The following is a 24,000-nucleotide window of genomic DNA, read 5'->3' as shown; positions in this document are numbered from 1 at the left end:
GCCACCTAGCTGCCAGTGGAAAGAGGACCATACAAAGAGAGAGGAAGGCTAGATTTTTGCCATCTTGGGTATGCGGCGTCCTCTCTTTGAGCCTCAGGTTCCTTTTCTGTTAAAAGAGGGAAGAGCTCTGGACTAGATCGACTCTGGACTAGAAAGGACTACATGTCTGTGATGACCGAAAAGTGACTACCCACTAACCAAGGAGGGGTGGTCTATGTTTGGCACGTTGCAGGAGATAGGCTTGCCCTAGAGCAGGGGAATGGAACAGGAACAGAAGCTCTCACCTTTTGACCCTTGTACGGTGGTACCGAACAAGGGAACCCAAGATGGCGCCCCCCATGCTGAGGGACACCCCCCTCCTCCCCAGTGCGATTGTGCGCCAGATGCCCCGGAAGCGGAAGAGGCGCAGCGAGGCGGTCATAAGTGATCTTCGTAATGGCGGCTCTTAGGTTTCTAGTGTCTGGATGTGAGCGGCTCCTCCGAGGTTTCTTAGAGCGACCAGCTCAAGTCATTTGGGCTCGGCCTCCGGCCCGAGGTCTCCGAGAAGGTGAGTACAGAGCCCCATTTGGCAGCCTCAAAGGCTATAGCCTCCCAATGTCACCCTGCACTTCTGCAGGTGCTGTTGAGCCGGGGCCCGCGCGTTCCTCGCTAAGGCTTCAGCCCAGGAGCTGCGCCTCCCGCCGCTCCTCGCCCTGGGTCTCACGCTCCCTTCTTCTTCCCCTCCAGTTTGGCGTCGCGCGCTCCCCTTCCCTCTTTGGATGCCCCTTCACTGGGGTCGCACGCTCTGCCTCCTTCCCCGACACCGGAGGAATCTAAGCATTTTTTCCAGTTACCCAGGGGTTCGCAGATTTCCTACTTTCTCTCTCTCTCTCTCTCTCTCTCTCTCTCTCTCTCTCTCTCTCTCTCTCTCTCTCTCTCTCTCTCTCTCACACACACACACCCTCTCTCTCTGTCTCTATCTCTCTCTCTCTCTCCCTCCCTCCTTCCCCCCCTCTCCCCTCCCCACCCACCCACTCAACTCCAGGGAGCCCGATGCTGCTCAGTTTGCAGGGGAAGCAGGGGGAGGCACGTTTGAATCGCTTGGAGTGTACTCCAGTACCTGTAGTGACCTTTCCATCTCCGAATTCTATGACTACCACCTGGTTTTCCTTGAGTGTCGATCTCACTGAACACACCTACCCAGGGAGGCCTCATTAGGGTATCTGGGCTCTGCTCTCTTCCAAGTAACTAGTACTGAAAGGAGATTCTGTGAAGGTACATTTCTCTGCTCTGATCTCTTCTTCCTTATCTTGAGAGGAGCTTTTGTATTTTTTCTGAATAAAATTCTCTCCTTTGTTTTGCTGCTTCTCCCAATGGGAACTCCTTAGAGCTGGGATACAAGAACATATGGGTCCTTTCCCTAGTTACCACAACACACAACGTTCAAGTATATTTGTTGTTGTTTAATCTGTCAGTTGTATCAGACTCCTTGTGGACCCATGGACCATAATACCGTCTCTCCAAGTTCATGTTGATTGTTTCTGGGGCACTATCCATCTCATCTTTTGCTTTTTCCTTGACCTGAAAGCAAGTCCATCCCAACAACAGAGTCTTTTCCAGTGAGTTCTGGCTTCTCATTATGTGGCCAAAGTATTTCAGCTTCAATATTTGACCTTTCCAATGAATACTCTGTCTTAATTTATTTAAGTGGTTAATTGGTTTTATTTCCTAGCTGTCCAGAAGAATCTCAAAAGTCATCTCCAGCACCACAATTCAGAAGTGTAAATTCTTCAGAGCTCAGCTTTCCTTATAGTCCAGCTCTCACAGCCATCAATTGCTACTGGAAATATCATAGATTTGATTATATGGACCTTTATTGGCAAGGTGATATCTCTGCTATTTAGTGTGTTGTCCGGATTTGTCATAGCTTTCTTCCCAAGGAGCAATCATCTTTTCATTTCATGGCTGCAGTCACCATCTACAGTGATCTTTGAGCCCAAGACTATAATTTTGACACTGCTTCCATTTCTTCTATCCTCTGATTTGCCAGGAAGTGATGGAATCAGTTACCAACATCTTAATTTTTCTGATGGTAAGCTTCAAGCCAGCTTTTACACTCTTCTTCTTTACTCTCATCAAAAGACTTATTAATTATTCACTTTTTGTCATCATAGTGGTGTAGTCTACATATCTGAGATTGTTGATATTTCTCCCAGCAACCTTAATTCCAGCTTTTGATTTGTCTAGACCAGCATTTCCCATGATGGATTTTCCTTTCATCATTAGACACAGACACAGCTAACTTCCTTTTGGCTTTGGCCCAGCCACTTCCTGAGTACTGAAGTTATTTATAGTTATCCTCCAGTTTTCCCCAGTAGCCTATTAGACACCTTCCAACCTATAAGGGTTTCCAACAATAAGGGGTTCATCTGACATTGTCATCTCTTTTATCATTTTAATACAGTCCATAAGGTTTTCTTGGCAAGATAATAGAGTGGTTTGCCATTTCCTTCTCTAGTGGATCATAGAATTCTCTACTACATCCTCGGACAACACTGTATGGCATAGCTCATAGTTTCATTGAGCTTAGCATGCCTGTCAATCCTGACATGGCAGCGATCCAGGAAGGGGCAAACATATTACCTTTTCTGGATCCCCTCCCAGAGTTTGGAAAAGAGTCTGGTTGGAAGAGCTTTGAGAATTCCTTAGAATAGAAAATCAATGGTTAAACGAAATACCCATTCCAGGAGCCTTGGAAAATGTCCTTAAAAGGAGAGACAGACAGAGCACAACTACTATTCTGGAGTATCTTAGAGTCTAATGGGAAGCACTGAAATAGATATAATACATAAACATATATTACCAATGGTAGGAAGAAGAATATGAGGGATGGTTAATGAAGCTAGAATGAGCTGGCATCTTGGAAGAAACCTTGGAGGGTTTTTTGTAAGAAATTAAATTTTGTGGTTGGACTAAATATATGAGAATTCTAAATTAATATTGTGGTCCCCAATTTTAAAATTAGTACATCCCAAGTAAAAAATTACTTTTAGCAGCTTTTATTTACAAAAAAGGTAGGAGAGAGTGAAAGTAGAGAAATGAAAAAGAGGGTAAAGTCTAGCTTATTACCCTAAATGTTGCTCCAGTCCCCAGCTCAACCCACAAAGGGCTCGATAACCCCTCAGCCAGAGGACTCAGTGTTGAATTAAGCAAGGGCTCAACTCACACGGCCTCCTCCAAGAAGGAGAGGCCTCTCCTGAACTAATCTCTCCAGAAGCCAGGAAAGGAGATCAGCTTTTCACTCACCAGGCTGAAGGTCCAAAGGGAGGAGATCCTGGAGTAGCCAGAGTCCCAGTCCAAGCTCCTTCAACTCAAAAATTAAGGATAAAGACCTCTTACACAGGAAGTTCATCTTTTATAGTCCTTTTTTTGTGTCACTTCTTGTCCCTTCCTCCAATTTATGGGGACCAATTGCAGTCTTTAAATTTGTTTAGCACTGCCCAAAGGGGCACAGTGTTTATAGGTTCCACCTCTGGTCCTATGAAGGTATAAACTCTATCAAAGGATTCACAAGTTTCTGACTGATTGGGTTGAAACAGTGGAGCTCTCTAAGTGGCTTGAAAACTCTCCCACCTGGTGCCAAGTAGGGGTGTTCAAGCTTTGGTTGATTAATTCGAAAATAGGCAAGGGGAGAGTCAATCCCATCTTCACACTTTGAACAAGTGCATATCTATATGTTGTTTCTCCTTCTCCCTCTAGTAAATTCTTTGAGAGCAAGGACTGTTTAGTTTCATTTTGTTTTGTTTTCATATCCTCAGCACAGTACCTGATAACTAGTAGGTATACAATAAATGCTGATCAGTTGAACGATTGATAACTTGGAAGAAGCACTGTATATTAGATAAGTTATTGGCTTCATTTTACAGATGAGCAAACTGATGTGGCTGAATGACTTGACTTAGGTCACCTTGTTAATGAACAATAACAAAACCAATATTTGAACTAGCATTCTCTGACTCAAAATTCAGTGGTTTTTTTCCCCCCACTACCCTGTGTTGCTAAAAAGTAATACAAATATGAAACTAAACTACCTTCATAGCATGCATGATGAGCTTGACTAACCCAGCACATTGTTGCATATAGATTATAAAAATTCTAAGGCCTCCCTCTCACCGAAAAAGAGCAAGTGTATTATTTTATTCTTTTCTGAATTACAAAATGATAATTAACATTAGTGATTGAAAAGCGTTATGTGGAAGAGAGTATGCTTGCTGGATTTGTTCCAACCGCCCCTTCCTGATATATTTGGTTCATCCATATATATTGCCATCTCACTTATCTACCTGCTGTCACCAGTTTCTCAAAAAGCATTTTCCAAGCCCTAGTCAATAAGTTAAAGGACTTGTAAATAGCAGAAGATAATCACAAAACCTAAGAAATCACAATGAGTCTTTTTTTTCTAGGCCAGGTTGGAAAAGAGAGATGGACATCTATAGACTCTGGGGATAGAGTCTAGCCAGGAACAGAACATTCTAGAGCAGGGAGAGGCTGTGTACTAAGGCAAGAAGAGGTCCCAGATTCGGGGCAAGTGGTAGAGGGGACTTTGGTCCAAGGGTGTTATTCCAGAATGAGTCTTGAACCACTAGCCTATAAACTGAGCAAGGAGCAACTTTGTATCTTTTAAACTCAGGAAGAGAATTGAATCTTAGATCCACCACCATACACCTCCATCTGAAACATGCAAGGGAACGGCCAGGGCAAGAACCCAAGATCAAAGGGAAGCCTTCAGTTCTGTCACTCAACTAGCAGAGCTGTCCAGCTAGCTTATAGCAGTTGAGTCCATTAGCACTCTCCTGGGAATCTGAATGAGGGAAATCCACAGGCAAGTTGCTCAGTTTTATGAGGTAAGGAACAAGGAAAGCTCAGATGGTTGAGGTAGGGAAAAGTCAGATTTTGCCCAGGATTAGCACTTTGGAAGCACTGAAAGCTTGCAGATCTTCAGCTTGATCCTTCGTTATATTATAGTATCCCTGAGAAAGTAACAGCAAGGCCCTACAGGACACAAGCTCAGCCCAGACTTTTGTTCTAGACGTGCACAAAGCCTGACCCTCACATTAAATTCAAAATTGGGAAGTAGGCTGGAAGAATGAGCATACAAAGAAAAGATAATTCTACCATTAAAAAGCTGTTGTAAGTGATAGGTACATTTAATATACCTCCCCCCCCCCCCAAAAGGAAAGAAATTAACTTCAATACATCTATAAACAAAACTTCAGCAAAAAACACAGCTTGAGCACAAGTTCAACTGGAATTCCTGGAAGAGATGAAACAGAAAATTTTAATGTTTCTAAAAATGAAATGAGAGCACTAGCAGGTAAAAATGGAAAAGAAAAGAAAGCTATGGAAGAAAGAATTTGAAGGGGAATTAACAGCTTGCCATAAGAGGTATAGAACCTTATTTAAACAACTCTCTGAAAATTAGAATGGACCAAACACCAAAAATTATTAAGAGAAACACAAAAAACTGGGGGAAAGGAGAAGAAAATATAAGATATCAGAGCAAAAACAACTGTTCTGAAAATTAGATTAAGAAGTAATTGAAGAGTCATTGGAGCTCTTGAAAGCCATGCCTGGAATTAGAGCCTAGACAATACATTTCAAGAAATTAAAAAAAAAATACTTCCTAGATATCTTAGAACCAGAGATCAAAGAAGAAATAGAAAGAAGACACTGATCACTTCCTGAAGGAAACTCCAAAATAAAAACTTTCCAGAATATCACAGCCAAATTCCAGAACTTCCAGGTTGAAGTAAAAAATATACTTCAAGCACCAGAAAGAAAGAATTCAAGTATCTAGAAGCCAGTCTGGATCACAGATGATTTAGTAACCACCATTCTAAAATAGCAGAAAGCTTGAAATACAATAACCCAAAAGGCAAAGGCAAAGAGTAACTTATCCAACAAAACTGAGTATACTTGTACAGGAAGGAAAACAACCCTTTAATGAAATAAAGAACTTTCAAGTATTCCTGATAAAAAGAACAGAGCTGCACAGAAATTTTGAAGTCATGAATCTTTAGCATTAGCACATTAGCAAACTAAGAGACTGAAGAAGTGTCTGAACTGAAGCTGAAACTTAAATAATTTGGCCACATAAAAAGAAGATAAAGACCCTGATTTGGGGGAAAGTTGAAGGTAAAAGGAGAAGGGGACAGCACAGGATGCAATGAGTAGATGTCATGGAAATAATCCAAACTCTTGAGTCTATAACCTCTATTTGGAAATGGGTCGCATGTATCATTGGAGAATTTTTTTTAGATGTGACCAATGTGGAAATTTGGTTATACATGTCAAGGGGGCTTGTTCATCATGAGGGGTTTTATTTTTCTTACTTTGGGAAGAATGGAAAGAAAGAGAGAAGGTAGATTTTTGTTCGGTGAAAAAACTTTATTTTAACTTTTTAAAAAGATTAGGGCTAAACTCAAGGAAATGTTTATACTGTTACTGGTTTTAAAAATTTATCACATTTCCTCCTGCCATGCCACTATAGCTTCAACCAACATCCCTTTTCTCTTCCCAGCTTCTGAATATGTGTTGTCTTTCTTCATCCATTTATAAGCTTGAGGTTAGGGACTAGACTGTCTTGCTTGTAGTACCAGCCATACAATAAGCACTTAATAAGTGTCTATTTTTTCATTCATTCATCACATCTCCAACTATGTTCTGTTTTAATCATACTATGTTCTCACACGCGTCTGAACATGTCACTGTCCTATTCAATAAATTCAATAAATTCCCTGTCATCTCTAGAATCAAATATAACATGTTCTGCTTGGCATTTGCATCCCTTCATAACCTAGCCCCCTGCTGCCTTCCCAGTCCTCTATCTTATTCCCCAGCATGTGCACTTCAAGCCAGTGGCACTGGCCTCCTGATTGTTGCCTATGCCAGAAATGCTCTTCACCCAACTTCCCCAACTCCACCTACTCATTCCCCTGACTTCCTTTAAGAACTAGCCGTTCTCAGTTTTAATCATGTCTTCTGTACAACATTCACCTTTTCTCAGCTGCAAATGCCCAATCTTATACATGAAATATTTCCCCTTGACCAATTTTCTTTTCCCCCATATCTCCCCACTTCCAGCCTTCCCCATTACTATTTTAGAAGGACGAAACCATCCATCTGCCTTCAGGTTCATAACCTAGGAGTCATCCCACATTCCTCATTTCCTCTCGCACACATATCCCCATCTCCAAGCTGTTGGCAAGACCTGTCTTTTTCACTTAAATAGCATTTCTCATATACTCATATACTCCCCCCTTCTCTTCTCTGGCACCGTCACCACTGAAGGGCAGGTCCTCATTACTGTGACTGCGAAAATGTGGGTTTCAAGACTTTGAATTGCCACAACTGTAAAGATAATTTTTAGTGTCTTGATTTTAATATTAAAAATAAGTAGTCACCATGGGGAAAATTCCCAAATATGAAATACCCAAGTCAGCTGGGTTTTATGGAGATTTTAATATGAATGAAGGAATCAAGGAAAGGGAAAGAGACAGAGTAAGAGGAAATAGTAGGAAAAGGCCAGGGCCTAGGCCAATGGCATAGGCCTTTCTCTTTAAGAGATAAACTAAGTCAGTCTTTAATCACTCACCACAAGATCTTTCCAAGCAAAACTAGTGTTCAGAGACCCAGCAGCCTCCTCTGACTCCTGACCTCCAATTCAGCTACCAAAACTGAACTAATTCGAACTACCTTGAACTGGTTCAGACAGCTCCTTTTAAAGAGAAATTTCTCTTATGTCACCTCCCCTAAATTTTGTCACAGTAGACACTTTTCCTAAGACAGCCCATTCTTAGTTTTTAGTTCTCACCTTCTCTGGGTAGATTATATCTTCACACCTCTTTGTTAAGCTTGCCCCTTGCAAATTGCCTGACCTTTTAGTGATTAATTTGACCTTCATAGATACTTGGCACCCTTTTGTATTAGATCTAAAAATAGACCTAGCTTAAGGGCTTTTGCCTCACTATAAGTATGGGGTAAGTACTTTTTCATTGTTCAGTAAGGAGTTTACAACTTTATCTTCCCCTAAAGTATGCCTAAGTGTGGGTGGAGTAATGTTACACTTCCCAATACATTCCTGACCAAGTACCTCCATTGTTTAAATGGGGAATAACCTTAACCATAACCTTAAGATAATGTTCCAAGGTAGAGTGAGAAATTTTAAGATTCACATTACCTCACACCTGGATTATTGCAGTAGTCTGCTGGTGAGGCTACCTGCCTCAAGTAGCCTCTCCATTCAACCACCAAACTGTTTTTCCTAAAATGCATCTCTGATCATGTCTGATTACTCAATAAACTCCCTGTTATCTCTAGGATCAGATACAAAATGTTGTCCTTGGCATTCAAAGCCCTTCATAACCTAATCCCCTCCTACCTTTCCAGTCATCTTCTACCTTACCCATCACCACATGTACTCTCCAGGCCAAGGACACTGTTTCCTATGCCAGAAATGTTCCCCTTGCTCAACTCTGTCTTCTAACTTCCTTGGCTTCCTTTTTAAGAACTAACTAAAATCCTACCTTCTATAGGGAACTTTCCCCAAAACCTCTTAAATTCTAGTGCTTTTACACTATTAATTATTTCCTATTTATCCTGTATAAAGCTTGCTTGTACATATTTGTTTGCATCTAGTTTTCCCCATTCAAAACTTATAAACTTGAGAGCAGGGACTGCCTTTTACCTCTTTTTGTATCCCCAACAGTTAGCACAGTGCCTGACACATAGTAGGTGTTTAATAAATGTTGGCTAATTGATTGGCCACCACATATCCTTCATCTTTCCTTATTTCATTTTCTATTTTATTCTCAACGTACTCTGCAGTCCCATAACACTAGGTCTTTGCTGTTCTTCTATACAATACTTCTATCTTTGAACACCAAGTTTTTTCACTGGCCTCTCCTTCCCCATCTCCACCTCCAAAACCTTCCCTAACTTCCTTTGAATTTCACATAAAGTATGACCTGAAAAAAGCCTTTCCCAGTCTTCCTAAATCTCAATGCCTTCCATCTAAGACTCCAGTTCATCCTATGTATATCTTGTTTGTATGTCATTATTTGCGTGGTGTCTATCTTATTAGACTGAGCTCCTTGAGAGCAGGGAGGTTTGGGGTTTTTTTGTTGTTGTTGTTGTTTTTGCCTTGCTTTAGCATACCCTACCCACTCCTTAATACAGGACTTGGCACATGGTAGGCACTTCATAAATGCTAGTTGAATGAGATTTTCCTACTTCTAATACTGAGCACTTAAAGTATATGCTGTTGCAGTTATTCATTATGCTTGTGTTTGCGACATATTTATGTTCATTGGAGTCTCTGGTTTTTTTTTTTTTTATAATTTGATTCATTTTTTACCCCTCTTTAGGGTTTATTTACCAAAGCACTAAAAAGATCTCTTTGTAAGGCCTTTGGAGTCCACACTTGGACTCTGTAATAGGGAGGCACCATTGTATTTGTTTTACTTCACTTTCAACTGCCCAAGCAAGGACTATATATTCGACCTCTGTAGTTCTTTACTTTATATGGTACAATGGAGAAAATTATGACAAGATTTTAGGGTAGGTTGCTTGATGTGCACAATTAATGCTGTCATATTGAGATGTCCTTTAAAAAAAGAACTTTCTTGATAATTAGTTTGACCTTAGAGAATTCTCCTGCCATGACTCTTCCTCTGAGTTCATGTCACAACCGCTTCCTAGCATAAAAGAAAAATACTATCTTTCTTAAGCCTCATCCATAAGTTTCTAATTCTCTCTTTTTCTTTCTTACACCCTTCCCCCATTCACCCTAAATGGGCAATATAAATGGAATGGCAGACAGCAAAAAACTGATCTTAGATTTTGTTTGGTTCTGACATTTTTTGTTGTGGGTAATGAATGTTTCAGAAATATTTGATTTCTATCTCTTATTTTTAATGGTTACAAAATATCTCACTGGATTTATTCCAGTCTCCAGCCAAGCTCTTATCCCCTCCATTGAGACACCTCCCCTATCAAAGGTCACTCCTGATTTGACAAATTGTCTCTTAGATAAGCATCTGCCTGTTGTTTTACCCACTTGCCTATAGTAAGATGATTCATTGGCTTGCAGTTGCTGTGTGGGGAATCTGTAAAGCAGTGGAGCTTGCCATGCGCTTTGATCTCTTTTCCAGGGGCCAATAAGATGACTTCAGGATTTGGTTCATTGCCGTAAGTGGTGTGTTTTGTTAGGGTTGTTTACCTCATGGTTGGGACCCAAGTGCCTCCATAAAGGAAGGGAACACATATTTATCCAATTTCTGTTTCAGTGCATTGTGCTTTGCTCTGTTGGGTGGTACCCTAATCGGTCTCCTTTTGTTTCCCATTGTGGTTCTCAGAAACAGACCCAGTCCAACCCCCACCCCCCCACCCCAAACCTGTTACCCATGACTTGTCCTCATCTTCCCCTCAACTTGGTTTGCACATCTGCAGATTTTCCATAATACCTTGTTTTCATTTAATCCTATGCTGGGCCAAGGATGCCCTTTCCTTATTTTCATTGTTAGAAACTGTTGGCTGGTTAAATCTCTGTTCATTGAACTCCATGTCTCCCACCAACTCTTTTGTTATACTCTGTTCCCAATCCATGGGCCAGCTGAGTTCTGTTCCTGAGTTAGTCTCTGATCTGTATGTTTTATCAGGAGTCTGATCAGATACTGAAATAGTCTCTAAAGTCTAATAGTACAGAGCTGTTCTGACCATTGATACTGCTTATGCTTCAGGTGCTAAATACGAAGATAAAAGTTGTGGAGTAATGAGTTTGCCTACATAGTCCTATCTAGAGAAAAAAAAGGAATAACATCTATAGGAGTTTCTGTGTCCTGTTAGGTAGGAGTCTCAAAGTAGCAGATCCCCATCCCTAGTAGCATCCTAGACATCTAGTTGGGTTATAATAGTGTCATTTTTTTTTACCCTGTGCATTTCTCATCACTTTCATTTTTAGTGTCAAGTCTTTTTTCCTCATGGTAGATGGTTTCAGGCAGTAAAACTGGGTATAACCAGACTACTGGGAATGAAGTGTCTTGAAGATGTGATTTCAGTGTCCTAGAGGGTAGTACAGATTTAAATGTACAAGACCTTTCTTAGGAAGATAAAGGGACTGTAAAAACTAATTCCAAATGAGTAGGAGCATATCAAGAGAGTTTAAAAGGCTCTCATGTTACCCCCTATTTGAACGCCTGAATTTGTAGAGTTATAAGACATAGATATAAATTATACTTTTGACCTTTACTTGCCATGTGACCATCATGTCACCCTTCTGACCCTGCTTAAAATTGGTATGGAAATAGGAATGAGTACTGTTATCTCAGTATTCCTTTTGACTTTGCTATATTTTTTTTAACCCTTACCTTCTGTCTTGTAGTCAATACTGTGTATTGGCTCCAAGGCAGAAGAGAGGTCAGGGCTAGGCAATGGGGGTCAAGTGACTTGCCCAGGGTCACACAGCTGGGAAGTATCTGAGGCCAGATTTGAACCTAGGACCTCCCGTCTCTAGGCCTGGTTCTCAATCCACTGAGCTACCCAGCTGCCCCCAACTTTGCTATTTTTTTAAAAGTGCTTATGACATCCTTTATTCAATTCACATAGAAAAGAATGCAGTATTAATGTACTGTTTTACATTAATTAATGTATTAATGTAAAATGATCAGTGCACATTAGGTAAAAAGTCATTAGCATACAAACCCATTTTTAAAGGCCTGTATAAGGGATACTGAATGTTTGGAATAACAAATGCTGTCAGCTCATACTGCTCTGCTGCTTCAGCCATGACAGGCCAAAGTCATTAGTCATTAATCTTTAGGGATCTCTCTGAGTTGGCGTGGAGTTTGTAGTGGTCTAGTGCAAAAGTAGCTTAACCACCTCTTTCTTACTTCAACGACTTCCAACTCCCTGTACAAGTAACAGGCTGTAACTCTGCAAAGGGATGGAAAGAAATAGGAAATAAAAAAGATTGCTATCTGTTTTTGATACCCTACCTTAAAGGTCTATGAATATTAGCAAGGATCTACTCTCATCAATACAAAAATTCTCACCCACATGGGCTTGCTTAGAGCAAGGTTAGTCCAGTCAGCTCTGTTTTAACATTAGCAAACTCTTAGAGGCTATGGATCATTTCTCTGTATATCTCTTAGTAAAGGGCCATATGCCATTAGATAATTACTAAAGTTTGTTTTGTTTTGTTTTTTCAGTAATATTACCATAAAGAGTTTTAGGTGATACTTGTGAAGGACAGCAAAGTAAGCCATTCTCCAAGTCCTCAGAATCGGTTGTCATTTAGAAGAAAATGACAGGGACTGAGTCTTGCCAATGCTTCCATTCAGAGAACTTAGAAAGTTCTCAGCTTGGAAAGGCCCAAAGAAATCTTTCAGCTTCTTAAAAGGGAAAGATTCAGGGAGGACTGTGTAGGAACCATGACCTCTTAAAATCTGCAAGTGGAAGCCACGGGCAAATTCTATAAAAATTCTCTTCAAAGTTGCCCTGGATGAGCCCATGGGAACTGTGTGTTCTACTGTCTGCCTGTGTAAAACTTGAGCTCTTGTGATTTGAAATTTTTCCTGTTCTTTATTAAACAGCTGACCTCATTTTTCTCCTTTATCTCTGTAGTGGTGGAGATCCAAGAAGGAAAGACAACTATTGTGAGTATCATAGCATTGACAATTGAACCTCTTCTCTTCCTTGGAACTGCTGAGCCATTACATTATTAGAAGAGAGAGCCTCAAACCAGCAGCCCTGATTGGGGACTTCTTGGATCCAACACCAGCTCCCTCCAGGGTCGTAAATCCTGGAACATGTATCTTCTTGTGGTTTATGATGACTTAGAAAGTCTATAGTCTTGGAATGTGATGCTGTTACTTAGAAATGACCTGGGTTCATATTGCCCTTTGAATTACAAGGTCTCAAAGGTCTTCACTGATACTATTTTTGGCAGATTTTAGAAAGCTTCGTTTTCAGAAGGAGAAACTGAGGCAGTAAACTAGAGAGAGAGACTAAATTGGCCCAGAGCCAGAAACCTGTACTTACAACTTCTTTCCTATCCCTAAAGAGGGAGTAGGTCATTTTTGGAGTAGCACAGCTAAAGAATAAAATTATTTTGCACATTTGCTTTCTGTCAGACCCTTTGACCTGTCCTTCATTATTTCAATTGTTAGATGTCCTATGTTTGGATTCCTCTCAAGTGAAAGTCAGACGGCCAAGAATTCCTCATCTTTATCTGTTTTCTTTGGTCTCCATGCAAACCCAGAAGTTGGTACTTTCAGAGAACTCTAGAGGGGCTCAAACCCACATCTCAAAACAGGGATTCTGCCTCACAGCCAGCCACAGTTAGGTCAATTGTCCTGCAGGAAGCCTGGACTGCTGCCCTTTATATCACCAGAAAACTATCACTTGATGCCCCAACATCCCTCAGGGGTGCCTCCATTTGTTCCCCTTTTATTATGGAGTTAGGATAAAATTTGCTCTGAAGACCCCCAAGCTGGAAGAATCAAAACCAAGCTGGGAGATGTGAAATACTTTCTTTATTCTAAAAGTGACTCTGGAAAGCAGGGGTGCTTGGCACTGAATTCTTGATTCATCACAAAATCCTTAAACTGTATTGATATCTTCCCTTGTGTCCTGCCACACCTCATCTTCATTCATAGTCTCACCTTTTCTTACAGCCCTCAAGTGCCACACTCTCTGTTCCAGTCATAGATCCTGAACCCCTTTCCCCTCTGACTGTTCCCATTTCCATGAAAGGTGTAAGTTCCTAGATCCCTCTCAGTCCTATCCCTGGCTCTGCTCCCATAGCTCATGATTTCCTTCTAGCATTACTTTGCATCTCCACTTCCAGTTGGAGCTGGCTGCTGGGATTGACGGTTTGTTGCTCTTAACAACTTCAAGGCTCTGTTAAAGTAGGGAGAGAACATAACCAGGCCAAGAGTATTTTAAGTCATTTCATGTATAACTTTATCCAGCTTTGAAAGGTGACATTCATGCCAGTGAAGCATGTAATCTCTCTCCTCCCTCAGTGGCTGCTAATAGGGCAGTGTAGTAGCATGATTCTTTGCCCTGTTCACAATTTTAAAATGTTTGATGCTATTTCTTCCAATAATTTCTCTTCTACCTCTCCCCAGGAATCTTTCCTTGTAACAAAGAAAAAGTTTTAGGCTCTTCCTTTCTAACTAGCCAAGGGCCAACTTGTTATCCCCCTATTCAGCAAAAGTTTTGACACTTGAGACTGGAGAGATCTGTTGGATCAAGTACTCAAGAAACTCTCAATAAAGAGGACTGCTTTTCATCCCCAGTTTCCTCATCATGATATTTACTGTTTATGTTAAATAGAGTGAGTGTTCAGGTCAATACTTGACCTTTCCTTTTCTGCTTCTTAGATTGAAGGCCGAATCATAGAAACTTCCAGGGTAACACCAGATCCTCCTAACCCCTCTGGCCAGTGCCCAATTTGTCGTTGGAATCTGAAACACAAGTATAACTATGAGGTGAGTGCACCCTCTGGCTAGGTTAGTCCAAAGAGAATTAGCCAAAGATGTAGGTATCTCTTATGCTTTCATGTAGTGTAACTTGGTCTTCTTGCTTGCCTATTGCTGTTAAATCTTTTAAACTCCAGAGAGGAGAGAGTTTGGTCCAAAGTTTGACTAAGGATTAGGGTTACATGGGTTCTTTTCAATAGCTGTGTTTCCTAGGAGATTCCCATCACATTTTGTTTGCATTTCTCCCATAACATATATTTGAGTAATCTCAAAAGGGCAAGACACTATTTCTGACTTCATCTACAAAGAACCTTCCTTGCTATCCAGGAGTGGTTTTGACTACTGCTATGTGTTGCCCAGGAGCTATATTTGTGCTTAGTGTTGGTTCCTGATACCTCTTTCTGTCACTTCTGAAGCTTTTTTGGAGAGGGGGGTGGGACAATAATTGGTGACAGATTATAGCTTTAAGGAAAACTATGCCTTTGCTCTTTAGCATTTTCACCAGTAATGCTAAGCACCCAGCTTCTGAGCTCAATTTTCCATAGTGTGGCAGGTGATGTGGATTCTGTACTAATTAGCTCCACAAGAAACCAAATCTGGAAAAAAATGCATCAAGTAGGTTTGAACTGAGATAGATGTCCCCTGGCCCCTTCTGGGGAATTAAAATAGTCAAGAAGCACAATCCAGTCATATGATGAAGGGTGGCATATGCCCACAAAGCCTAGACATAATGATCCAAATGATTCTCTAGGGTGGTTTCGCCTTAGGGCCACCTGGAGTTAGCAGCTTGATAGCCCAGCTAAAATGCCAGCCCCTCCTGTTAAATGGTGCCTGGAACTGGCTTCTTATGGCATATGTGTGGACTAGTGCTGGTGGTACTGCTCAGAATGTAGCAGCCCCAGCATCAGAGAGGTGAGAGCCCACACCTGCCCAACCACCATAGGCATTAGTGCCCCAGGGGCCCTCTACCTGTTGGCTTTTCTAGGAAATACACAGCCTGTACTTGGCTTTGTTTATCCATCAGAAGAAACCCAATCCCCTTCTGAGGTGAAGGCTAAATTTGTTTTTCCTTTCTCCTCTTCCTCTCAGAATATGCTCCAGTTATACAGAGCCATCAGCTCACTCAGCAGTGCTTGCAGGAGGCTGGAGCTGTGGGTTTGGCTTATTAGCCCACATTAATCCAATCCAAGTCGTTTTTATCAGATGCTGAAGATTACAGGGGTGGGAATTGGGGGCCTGTGTCCCTCAGGAGCTGTCCAGTGATTAAAGCAAATCTGCTGTTACACAGCTTGGCTCCCGGCAGTGTAGCAAGTTAATTTCATGGAACATGACCACCGGGGCTGCTGTGCCAGGCCCCTAAGGGTAGGGTGGAGGGCTGATTTTTATTTAACCCCACTTTGTGTTCTCATGGCATTTCCCCCAATACACAAGATTGGCTTCCTGTCTTATGGCTAGTTCTTATTGTTCTTATCCCTATGATCCCTCCAAAGTAGCCCAAGAAGCAGGGCAAGTCTAGCAGAGACCTGACTAGCAGTGTGGAAGTTAACATAGCACATATATTGTCACCGTGGAGGAAGAGACCCATATTGGACCCTGCTCCTTACCCCAGATCCTCCATAATATCTTTTGATTCACAGCTTTTATCTTCACCAACTCCTTCTAGCACATAATAGGCTCAGTAGTTTAGCAAGACATTTCTTGCTAGGTATGTTGTATGCCCTGGTTTGTTGCACATTCTGGTTGCAAAGATGGTATTGGGTTTCCTCTACCCCATCTTCTGTACTAACAGGATAACAGTATGCACATATACAGGACAACAGTATATACACTCTCCATCTAAGAAAGATCCCACATATTTCCACATCCTATCAAGAGAGATTCTTTAGCAAAAGAACTAAACTCTTAAGAGGGTACCTCAGATGACCTCTTAGACAACTGAGGGACTAGCTGAAGAAATTGTGGTATAGTAACATAATGGAATATTTCTGAACTGTAAGAAATGGGGAAAGATATATGTGAGCTAACACAGAGTGAAGTGAACAAAGCTAAGAGAACAGTTTATGCAACCACAATGCAAAGAAAAAACTTTAAAGACTTAGACCAAAAAACTCTTAATGACAGTGACCCCCACTGTGTCTCTGAAAAATCTAGGATGAAACATATTACCCACCTCCTGACAGAAAGGTGATAGGCAAAGACAGTACAGCGGCCGGCCAGCAACTGCTGCACAAAAGGAATTTTTAGTGGGTATAACTTGAGGAAAAATGAAGTCGGGAGAAAGGGTTAATAAATTGAGAGATACACAGATCAATGTATGGAAGGAGTGGTGCGTGTTCCTGATATCTTCCCTTGTAGGGTATTCAGTAAAGGAAGATATAAATGACCAAGAATACGTGGAATGAAGAATTCCTAGATAGGAATAGAAATCAGAGTTATAGAGTACTGCTGGCAGACATGGGAGCCTGAGCTCCTGGTGCCAGTACACTGGCAAGCAGTCAGTTGAGAGGGGAACAAAAGAACAAAGAAAGAAGATCTTTAGAGATCAGTGGGTCTCCAGAGGAGTGATTCCTATGGCAAGCAGCCAAGTTCAGAGAGAGAGAAAAGGGAGGAGTCACGCCATTCCTGTCTTTATTAAGGTAATGAGTGGGAGGCACTTAAAGCATATGTAACTGCACACAGTGGATTGCCATTGGTTTAAATGTAAATTACGAAAAGTTTCAGGGGTGGATTACTCTAGTCCGGGGAAAGACAAAGAAACCTGGATTCACACCAGAATGATAAGAATGCTGAAATCAAAGGTCGAGTGGCCAAGTGATTTGGACAAGTGTGATGGAGCAGGTCTGTCCATCAAACATATACCTTATACATCCACATGTGTGGACTGTTACAGGCTTTTGACCTTGGCCACTGTCTGGATTTGTTTTGACTATGCTTATTTTATAAGGTTTTTAATTGGGGGGAGAATAGTGATGATGCCCTAAAACAGGGCCATTGAAAACGTGAAACAGAGGACAGAAGTTCAGAAAGCACAGATAAGCAGGACAGTTTTGAAAGTAATGTATGGATTTTTTTTTAATTTCCTTTTTTTTTTAAGTAAATGGTTTGAAATGGAGACATCTTTTTGTGTTTTGCTATAGTTACGAAAATGGCTTTTTTAGTTAAATTCAGAATGAAATTCCAGATACTTTACTTCCTAAAAACATTTCCACCTCTGCCTATTGAGTAGAATTGGTCTTTTCTTTTTGAAGGATAGCCCTAGAGTAGAAGCCAGGGGCTTTTAGCCTTGTTAATAGGATTCACAATCCCGTGTTTCCATTTGGGACTTGGGCCTACTGTGCCATTCCTGTCCTTAGAGGTCTGAGATGTTGGTACAATAACAGTGGGCAGATTTCTAATATATCTTATTACACACTGGCATCTGCAATGATAGGATTCTGAGTGACAGTGACCTCTGTTGATTGTCTTATTCTGGATTTTCAAGTGCTGGCAGTAGGCCAAACCTGTCTTCCTTTCCACCATCCTACCTCTCTCTCTTTCCACACCCTGCAGGATGTCCTTTTGCTGAGTCAGTTTATCCGGCCCCATGGGGGAATGCTGCCCCGGAGAATCACAGGTCTCTGCTTAGAAGAGCATCGGAAGGTGGCAGAGTGTGTGAAGATGGCTCACCGAGCAGGTAGTCTGACCCCCCACCTCAAAAAGTAGGCCCCTTATTAAGAAATAGTAGTGCAGGGAAGACATGAGCTGTTTCTACAGTCCCTAGGGTTTAACTGCTTTGAAGTACTTTTTGTTGCTCAGTCATTTTTCATTTGTGACTAACTCCATTTGGTTTTTCTTGGCAAAGATATTGGAGCAGTTTGCCATTTCCTTTTCCATCTCGTTTTACAGATGAGGAACTGAGGCAGACATAGTTGAATGACTTGTCCAGGGTCACACAGTTAGTGTCTGAGGCCAGATTTGAACTCAGTCTTCTAAACTCCAGACCCAGCACTCTTCCCTACACCACCTAGCTACCAATGAAAGCAGTTACTCAGGGATAAAAGAATTGCATTACTACCAACTAGGCTACTCCCATGGTTTAACTCAGTCTAGCTAAAGGAGCTATTCAGTGGCTTCCCTAACACACACTTCCCTCATTCTAGGTCTACTGCCGAATCATAGGCCTAAGCTTCCTGAAGGATTTGTTCCCAAGAAAAAACCCCAACTCAATCGGTGAGTGAACTGGGTTCTAGTCAGCATTGAGGGCAGACAGTGACTCCAATCCCAACATCCATTCAGTTACTCCATTCCCCTCAGCCCTCACTGTATAGCCATCAATGGCCATGTGAATTAAAAAACATTTGCTTAAGTCCCACAGCCAAAGGAAGCAGAGGGTGTATGTATGTATGTATATATATATATATATATATATATATATAATGTCTGACAGATAGCAGCATAGCCAGTCATCAACTGGTACATATCCTGGTACAGAGTTCTGTAGATTTCTGATTTCTCCTCTTCTCCTCCCCTATTCAGTGGCACTTTACATTATTCACACTCCATTTGGCCTGGAATACGGGTAGGAGGAAGACTTTGAGGATTCTTCCTCTGTCTTTCCATAAGGACTCTTAGGAAGAGTAAGAGTCGAAGCTGAAAAGTACATCCTGTCATCTATCCTTACTTGTTGGGCATTGAGGTACTAATCCTGGTTATGACATCACATTGTTGCCATGGGGATGCCAGAGGACTTTTCTGAACTTTTAATATCTTTGCTCTCTTGCAGCTTTGGGGTTACCAGAGGGCAGAAACAGACATAGGATATGGTAGACAGGCCTTGACAATTTTTTTTTTGTGGGCCTGGCATGACAATAGATGTGAGGAGGATAGGGCTTCTTGAGCAGGAGGATGAATTCTGGAACATGACCCACTCCTTCCCCTTATACCAGCTCTCCCAAAATGGAGCTAGTTTCCAAAATGATCAGTAACTCCCTTCTGATATCTACAGAACTAGATTTCAAGTTCTCTCTTCACTTCACAACCTTGCCCCCTGCCCTGAGACGTTTATTATATGTTAGGGTTTTCTCCAATTACCTCCAACCCAACTGTGTCTTCTCTTCATTTCCACCCTCATGCTGTTGCTGGCAGGTCACCCAGTGAAGGAGCACATGTGGCTCAGCTAAAAGTTTTCACAAAGCAAGACTCTTGCCTTCTTAAACTCTTCCTCACCTTCCTCACTCCTTGGGAGTGTCTAAGGAGGCAGGCTCTGGTAACTAAGGAGAAGCTAGTACATTTCTGTTGTGACAGAGGGAAAGGGAGGGGAATCAGTGGAATGTGAAGCTTGTTTGGGATGCATGTGTTGCTTCTAGAAGTAAAGCTGCCTTATTTTGTTTAGCATTAAACTGCTTTGCCATAGCTTTGGCATTGGGCCCACTACCACCTGTGCTTTCCACAGTGGTAACTTAAGTTGTCCACCAGCAGCTGGGGGAGGCATATGGGCACATATCAACCTCTTTCCTGCCTTCTGCCCTACCCAGATCTGCCATGTGTAGCAGTTGGGGATGGACCTCATCTCGCCCATCTAGGACAAGGACACAATTCATCTTGCTCTCAGGCCTTTGAAGAGAGGCAACAATCCCTCCCACTAAATCCGGTGTCCTTTTAATATGACACAATATTAATGATGTAGGAACTCTAGGGTTGCTGAAGAGGGCACAGAAGAAATTGAAACTTAACTTCTATTACAAAGGAAGAGTGCTGAAGGGATTGACCAGAAGGCCTTGGATTTAGCCTTAGGCCCAGTTGGGTTTGGGGACCAAGGGAGGTCCCATAATTGTGTCTGAGCTTTACCATTTCCTAACCCCCCCTAAGTACTTTATTGCAAGAGAGTTGGGAAGGTACTGATCTGTTCCTGGAGTTTGGCTGTTCCCAGAGAGTTCATTGGAGTCTACCCAATCATTCTCCTTGCCAGCTGGCTACTGTCTGTGGCACTGATACTAGGCCTAAGGCTAGCTGGAACTTCACTCTCAGGTCAGATCCTGCCAGGGCAAAGGGAGAAAGAAGAAAATAGTTTTGGGCCAGAAACACTGGAGAAGCTGCTTTGTGATTGCTATCAGTTCCTCAATCCATTTTTCCCAGTGAGCAATGATTTCCTGTAGTGGACAGCAGTCTACATTCCAATTTCTCCTCAATCTTATCTCTCAGTTTTTTCTATGTGTACAGTCTAATCAGGAATATAACCAAGGGAGTTGTTAATGTTTGGGATAGCCAAGATGAAGTATTCTTCATCCCCAGTGGCCTACTTTCATGTCCAAATCTTCTCTTTGGTGTACAGGCAAGTACCTCCATTGGCTTCATGGTTCCCCCTTGATTTCAATCCTTAGGGGTGTCTCAGTGCCTACATCCTATTATTCCATTTTGGAAGATGGCTCCCCTTTTCCTCTCTTTGTAGGGCACAAAGAAGGGAAATGTTTTTATCTTCAAGAAGCCAGAGGTCAGTGGAACACAGTTGAAATATATCAGTTAAGGGGTGTTAGAGCAGAGCTGAATGAGGCAAGCATGTTGAGTGGGGGCCAGGACTTTCCAGGCATGGTTGGGGCCCTTTCTGGGAGGTTAGCCTTTGCCATTGCTGAACCTCCAGAGCGGGCTGTGGCCCAAATTTCATTCTGGACAAAGCAAGTCCCACAATCATGAGCCACTTTTCCCGGAACCAACACTAACAGCCCGATCCTCCTCCTCCACAAAAGAGGGCAATGGACCAAATCTAGAGCCACTTTCTTCCCTAAGAGTTGTAGGAACTTCCCCAGCCAATCTGCACCCACAGCTTTCACTCTTTGGCCCTCATTCCTCAAGGAGCAAGCCTGGAGGTTATGCACAGGCTGTGACTACCCAAGGGAGCTGCCCCTGGAACTGGAGCAGCTGTCTGAGCCAAATGAGAAAGAGTGAAAGGCCTTTTTGCCCAAGTACTTACTTGTATCAGCCTCTCATTTCTCTATGGCTGAGGTCCAGAAGGAAGACTTAGGATCTGAACAGCCACCTCCTTCCTCCCCCTCTACATACACACAAACACTGACAACTCATGAAGATCAAGGAAGTGTGTGGCCCTGTGCTGCCTGCCGACCATGACCCCAGCCCCCCCCCCCCCCCCCAACACACACACACACACAGCAGTGGTCAGGATTCCCATTTGTTTACAGTATGCCCAGCTACTTACTCCCTGGATGACCAGGGCTGCTCCCTACTCTTCAAATGAGTGAAGCTGTGGTGGGACAATTCAACTTGGTTGACCATAGGAATGGTGGAAAAGCCAGTACCCCTATTCTTCATAGTCCAGGTTGGTCAGAATCGAGATCTAGGTCGACTTTTTATCTGCTGCAGTACTCAAAATGACAAAATGAATAAATTCCCCACAAGGCCTCATTATATTATCCTGCCTCCCTTTACAGATACCTGACCCGTTGGGCTCCCCGCTCTGTCAAGCCCATCTTAAAGAAAGGTCCAAAATGGAACAAAGTTCGAATGGCTGTGGGTTCCCCCCTGCTGAAGGATAATGTCTGCTACACGGGAAAACCCCTGCTTTTGTACCACTAAAGGGAAGGTGTGTTTTCTAAGACCTTGGCCAGAGCCCCCAACTCTTGCCAATAGAAACTGTCTCCCATCATCCCAAGGAAGAACTAAAAGCCTAGAACTGCAGAACCAAATATCTTCACCAGTGGTTATTCCTAACCAAAACATGGACATGGGGAAAGGCATTAAAATGATCCTGATTCTATTGGAACTTCTTGTGGAGTAAATGGGCTGTCTCTAGCTGCTATTTAATGATGGGGAAGCTATTGATGACTGCTGTGGATATCATGGTCAGCTCTGAATGAACTGAGTCAGGTAGTATATTACCCAAGAAAAGTCATAAAATAAGACCTATTTGCTAACCTATTTGGTGTGTGCTTTGGGGGGAGAGGAGGGGGGTAAAGGTTACTCAACCCTCAAGATCAAGTTGCTTGGAGACTTGGGAAATAATGCAAATGATATCCTGTAATTGACAATGCATGGGTACCAAGAGGATGAAGTTTGATGTGTCTCCTTCCTCTTCCCCTGGGGATCATCCTTGCCTGAGTTCTCACTAGGGGATTGGATTGAGGAAAGCAGAGACTACAGACCTGTATGAGCACTCCTCTGTTCTGTGTACAGCACTTGGCTATGCACTTAATTTACCCAAAGAAGGGACTCTGGATGAGCCTTCCCATCATCTGGGCTTTATCTCTTGCCCAGTTGCTAGTTGGCATCCCTTCCCAGGAGTTTATTGGTAGCTTTCACCTGCATCCCCACAACCTTCCACTGCCTACTCTACCTAGAACTAAGCTCTGTCACCAGTGGCTATCTCAAAGACTAGAAGCCTGGAAGGGAAGTAGGCAAGTGCACAGTAAACAATAAATTCATGGGGATTTATGAAAATATTAAAGTGTCTCAGCATATTAAGTAGTACCCAGTCTGAGGCACACCCTAGTCACAGCATGAAGGGCAAATCTATGTTCTTCTCACCAGTGCCCACATAAATATAACCATGGTTCTTGGTCCTGGGAGCATGGAAGAATGTCAGCCCTGGCCAAAGCAAACTTCGTAGTACAACCAATGCATTTCCTCTCTCCATCTGGACACTCCAGGACCCTGGGGAAGGAACAGGCAGACAGATTAGATTGAGTTGAAGCTGAGAACCTCCAACTAGAGTTACTAGTGCCCAGCTGGCTATTAGAAAAGGTTCCAGAACTTTTGGAATTTCATCCTGGTTTATGTGGTTTCGTTGGTAGAAATGAAGACAATTTAATTATCCTGAGGCTGATTATCCAGACCTTTTACATCTCCTGAGAGCCTTTTGGCCATTTCATTGCTCATTAAATCCTTTACTGGGGTTATTAAAGCCCTCTACCAGAGGGAGGGCAAAGGAAATGAAGAGGTGAAACTCCAACCAGTCCATTTTGGTCATATCAGAAACTGTGGATAAAGGTTAAGGAGAAGAGAATTAAAAAGCCATTGAATAAATGGAAGTTTGAAGATTTTTAGTATTTTGGTACTCCTAACCCAGTTCATCTAAACTGACATGAATGCACTCTTAAGTGGGCTCTGCACTGCAGGTTGCTGCTCTCATTTTTATTTAATTTTTTTGGTGTGGGGAGAGGGGTTAAGGAGGGATATCTCATATTTTAAGAATTAATATGTTTTGTTTTGGCCCATGACATCCCAGCAAACACCCTTTATTCACATTCTTCAAAGGCAATAAAGCAAATTGCCTAATAGAGTAACTGTTGCTTCTTTCTTTATCCCTTTCCTCTCATCTACCTCCCACCTTATGAGCTTCCCTACCAGTTTCCTACAACCTTAAGCACTGGTGTGAATAGATCACCACTTCTCAGAGTCTTGTCCACTTACAGATAAAATCACCCTCCTTTCTTTACAGCTGAGCCAGCTAACAATCAGGATATCAGCTCTGGCTGAAGGGGACTGAGAC

The 24,000-nt window shown here is 42.2% G+C and overlaps 2 protein-coding genes across 6 annotated transcripts in view; one reads left to right on the top strand and one right to left on the bottom strand.

Moving 5' to 3' along the window:
* MRPS18A (mitochondrial ribosomal protein S18A) lies at positions 1–23,794 on the top strand. 3 transcript variants are annotated; one of them, XM_001366248.5, is made up of 6 exons: positions 1–547; positions 12,661–12,692; positions 14,424–14,531; positions 18,072–18,195; positions 18,662–18,731; positions 21,944–23,794. In XM_001366248.5, the coding sequence occupies exons 1-6, from the start codon at positions 436–438 to the stop codon at positions 22,086–22,088; spliced, it is 591 nt and encodes a 196-aa protein (XP_001366285.1). In that variant the 5' UTR covers positions 1–435; the 3' UTR covers positions 22,089–23,794. The 3 variants fall into 3 exon arrangements, with proteins under 3 accessions (XP_001366285.1, XP_056674277.1, XP_016286573.1); XM_056818299.1 differs by lacking the exon at positions 21,944–23,794 and adding an exon at positions 19,038–21,629 and having other exon boundaries at positions 392–547; XM_016431087.2 differs by lacking the exon at positions 18,662–18,731 and having other exon boundaries at positions 392–547.
* Positions 22,926–24,000, bottom strand: part of RSPH9 (radial spoke head component 9) — a 41,199-nt gene continuing 40,124 nt past the window's right edge. The window contains exons 5-6 of one of the 3 annotated variants that reach the window (XM_007483982.3): positions 23,922–24,000; positions 23,032–23,162 (exon numbers count right to left, since the gene is read on the bottom strand). In XM_007483982.3, the coding sequence (XP_007484044.1) occupies positions 23,966–24,000 (35 nt within the window). In that variant the 3' untranslated portion in view covers positions 23,032–23,162; positions 23,922–23,965. The other 2 variants (XM_056818298.1, XM_001362741.4) reach the window with 2 other exon arrangements.

The sequence above is a fragment of the Monodelphis domestica genome, chromosome 2, assembly GCF_027887165.1.
Source record: "Monodelphis domestica isolate mMonDom1 chromosome 2, mMonDom1.pri, whole genome shotgun sequence".
Taxonomy (NCBI): Eukaryota; Metazoa; Chordata; class Mammalia; order Didelphimorphia; family Didelphidae; genus Monodelphis; species Monodelphis domestica.
This window is presented reverse-complemented; position numbering and strand designations above follow the sequence as displayed.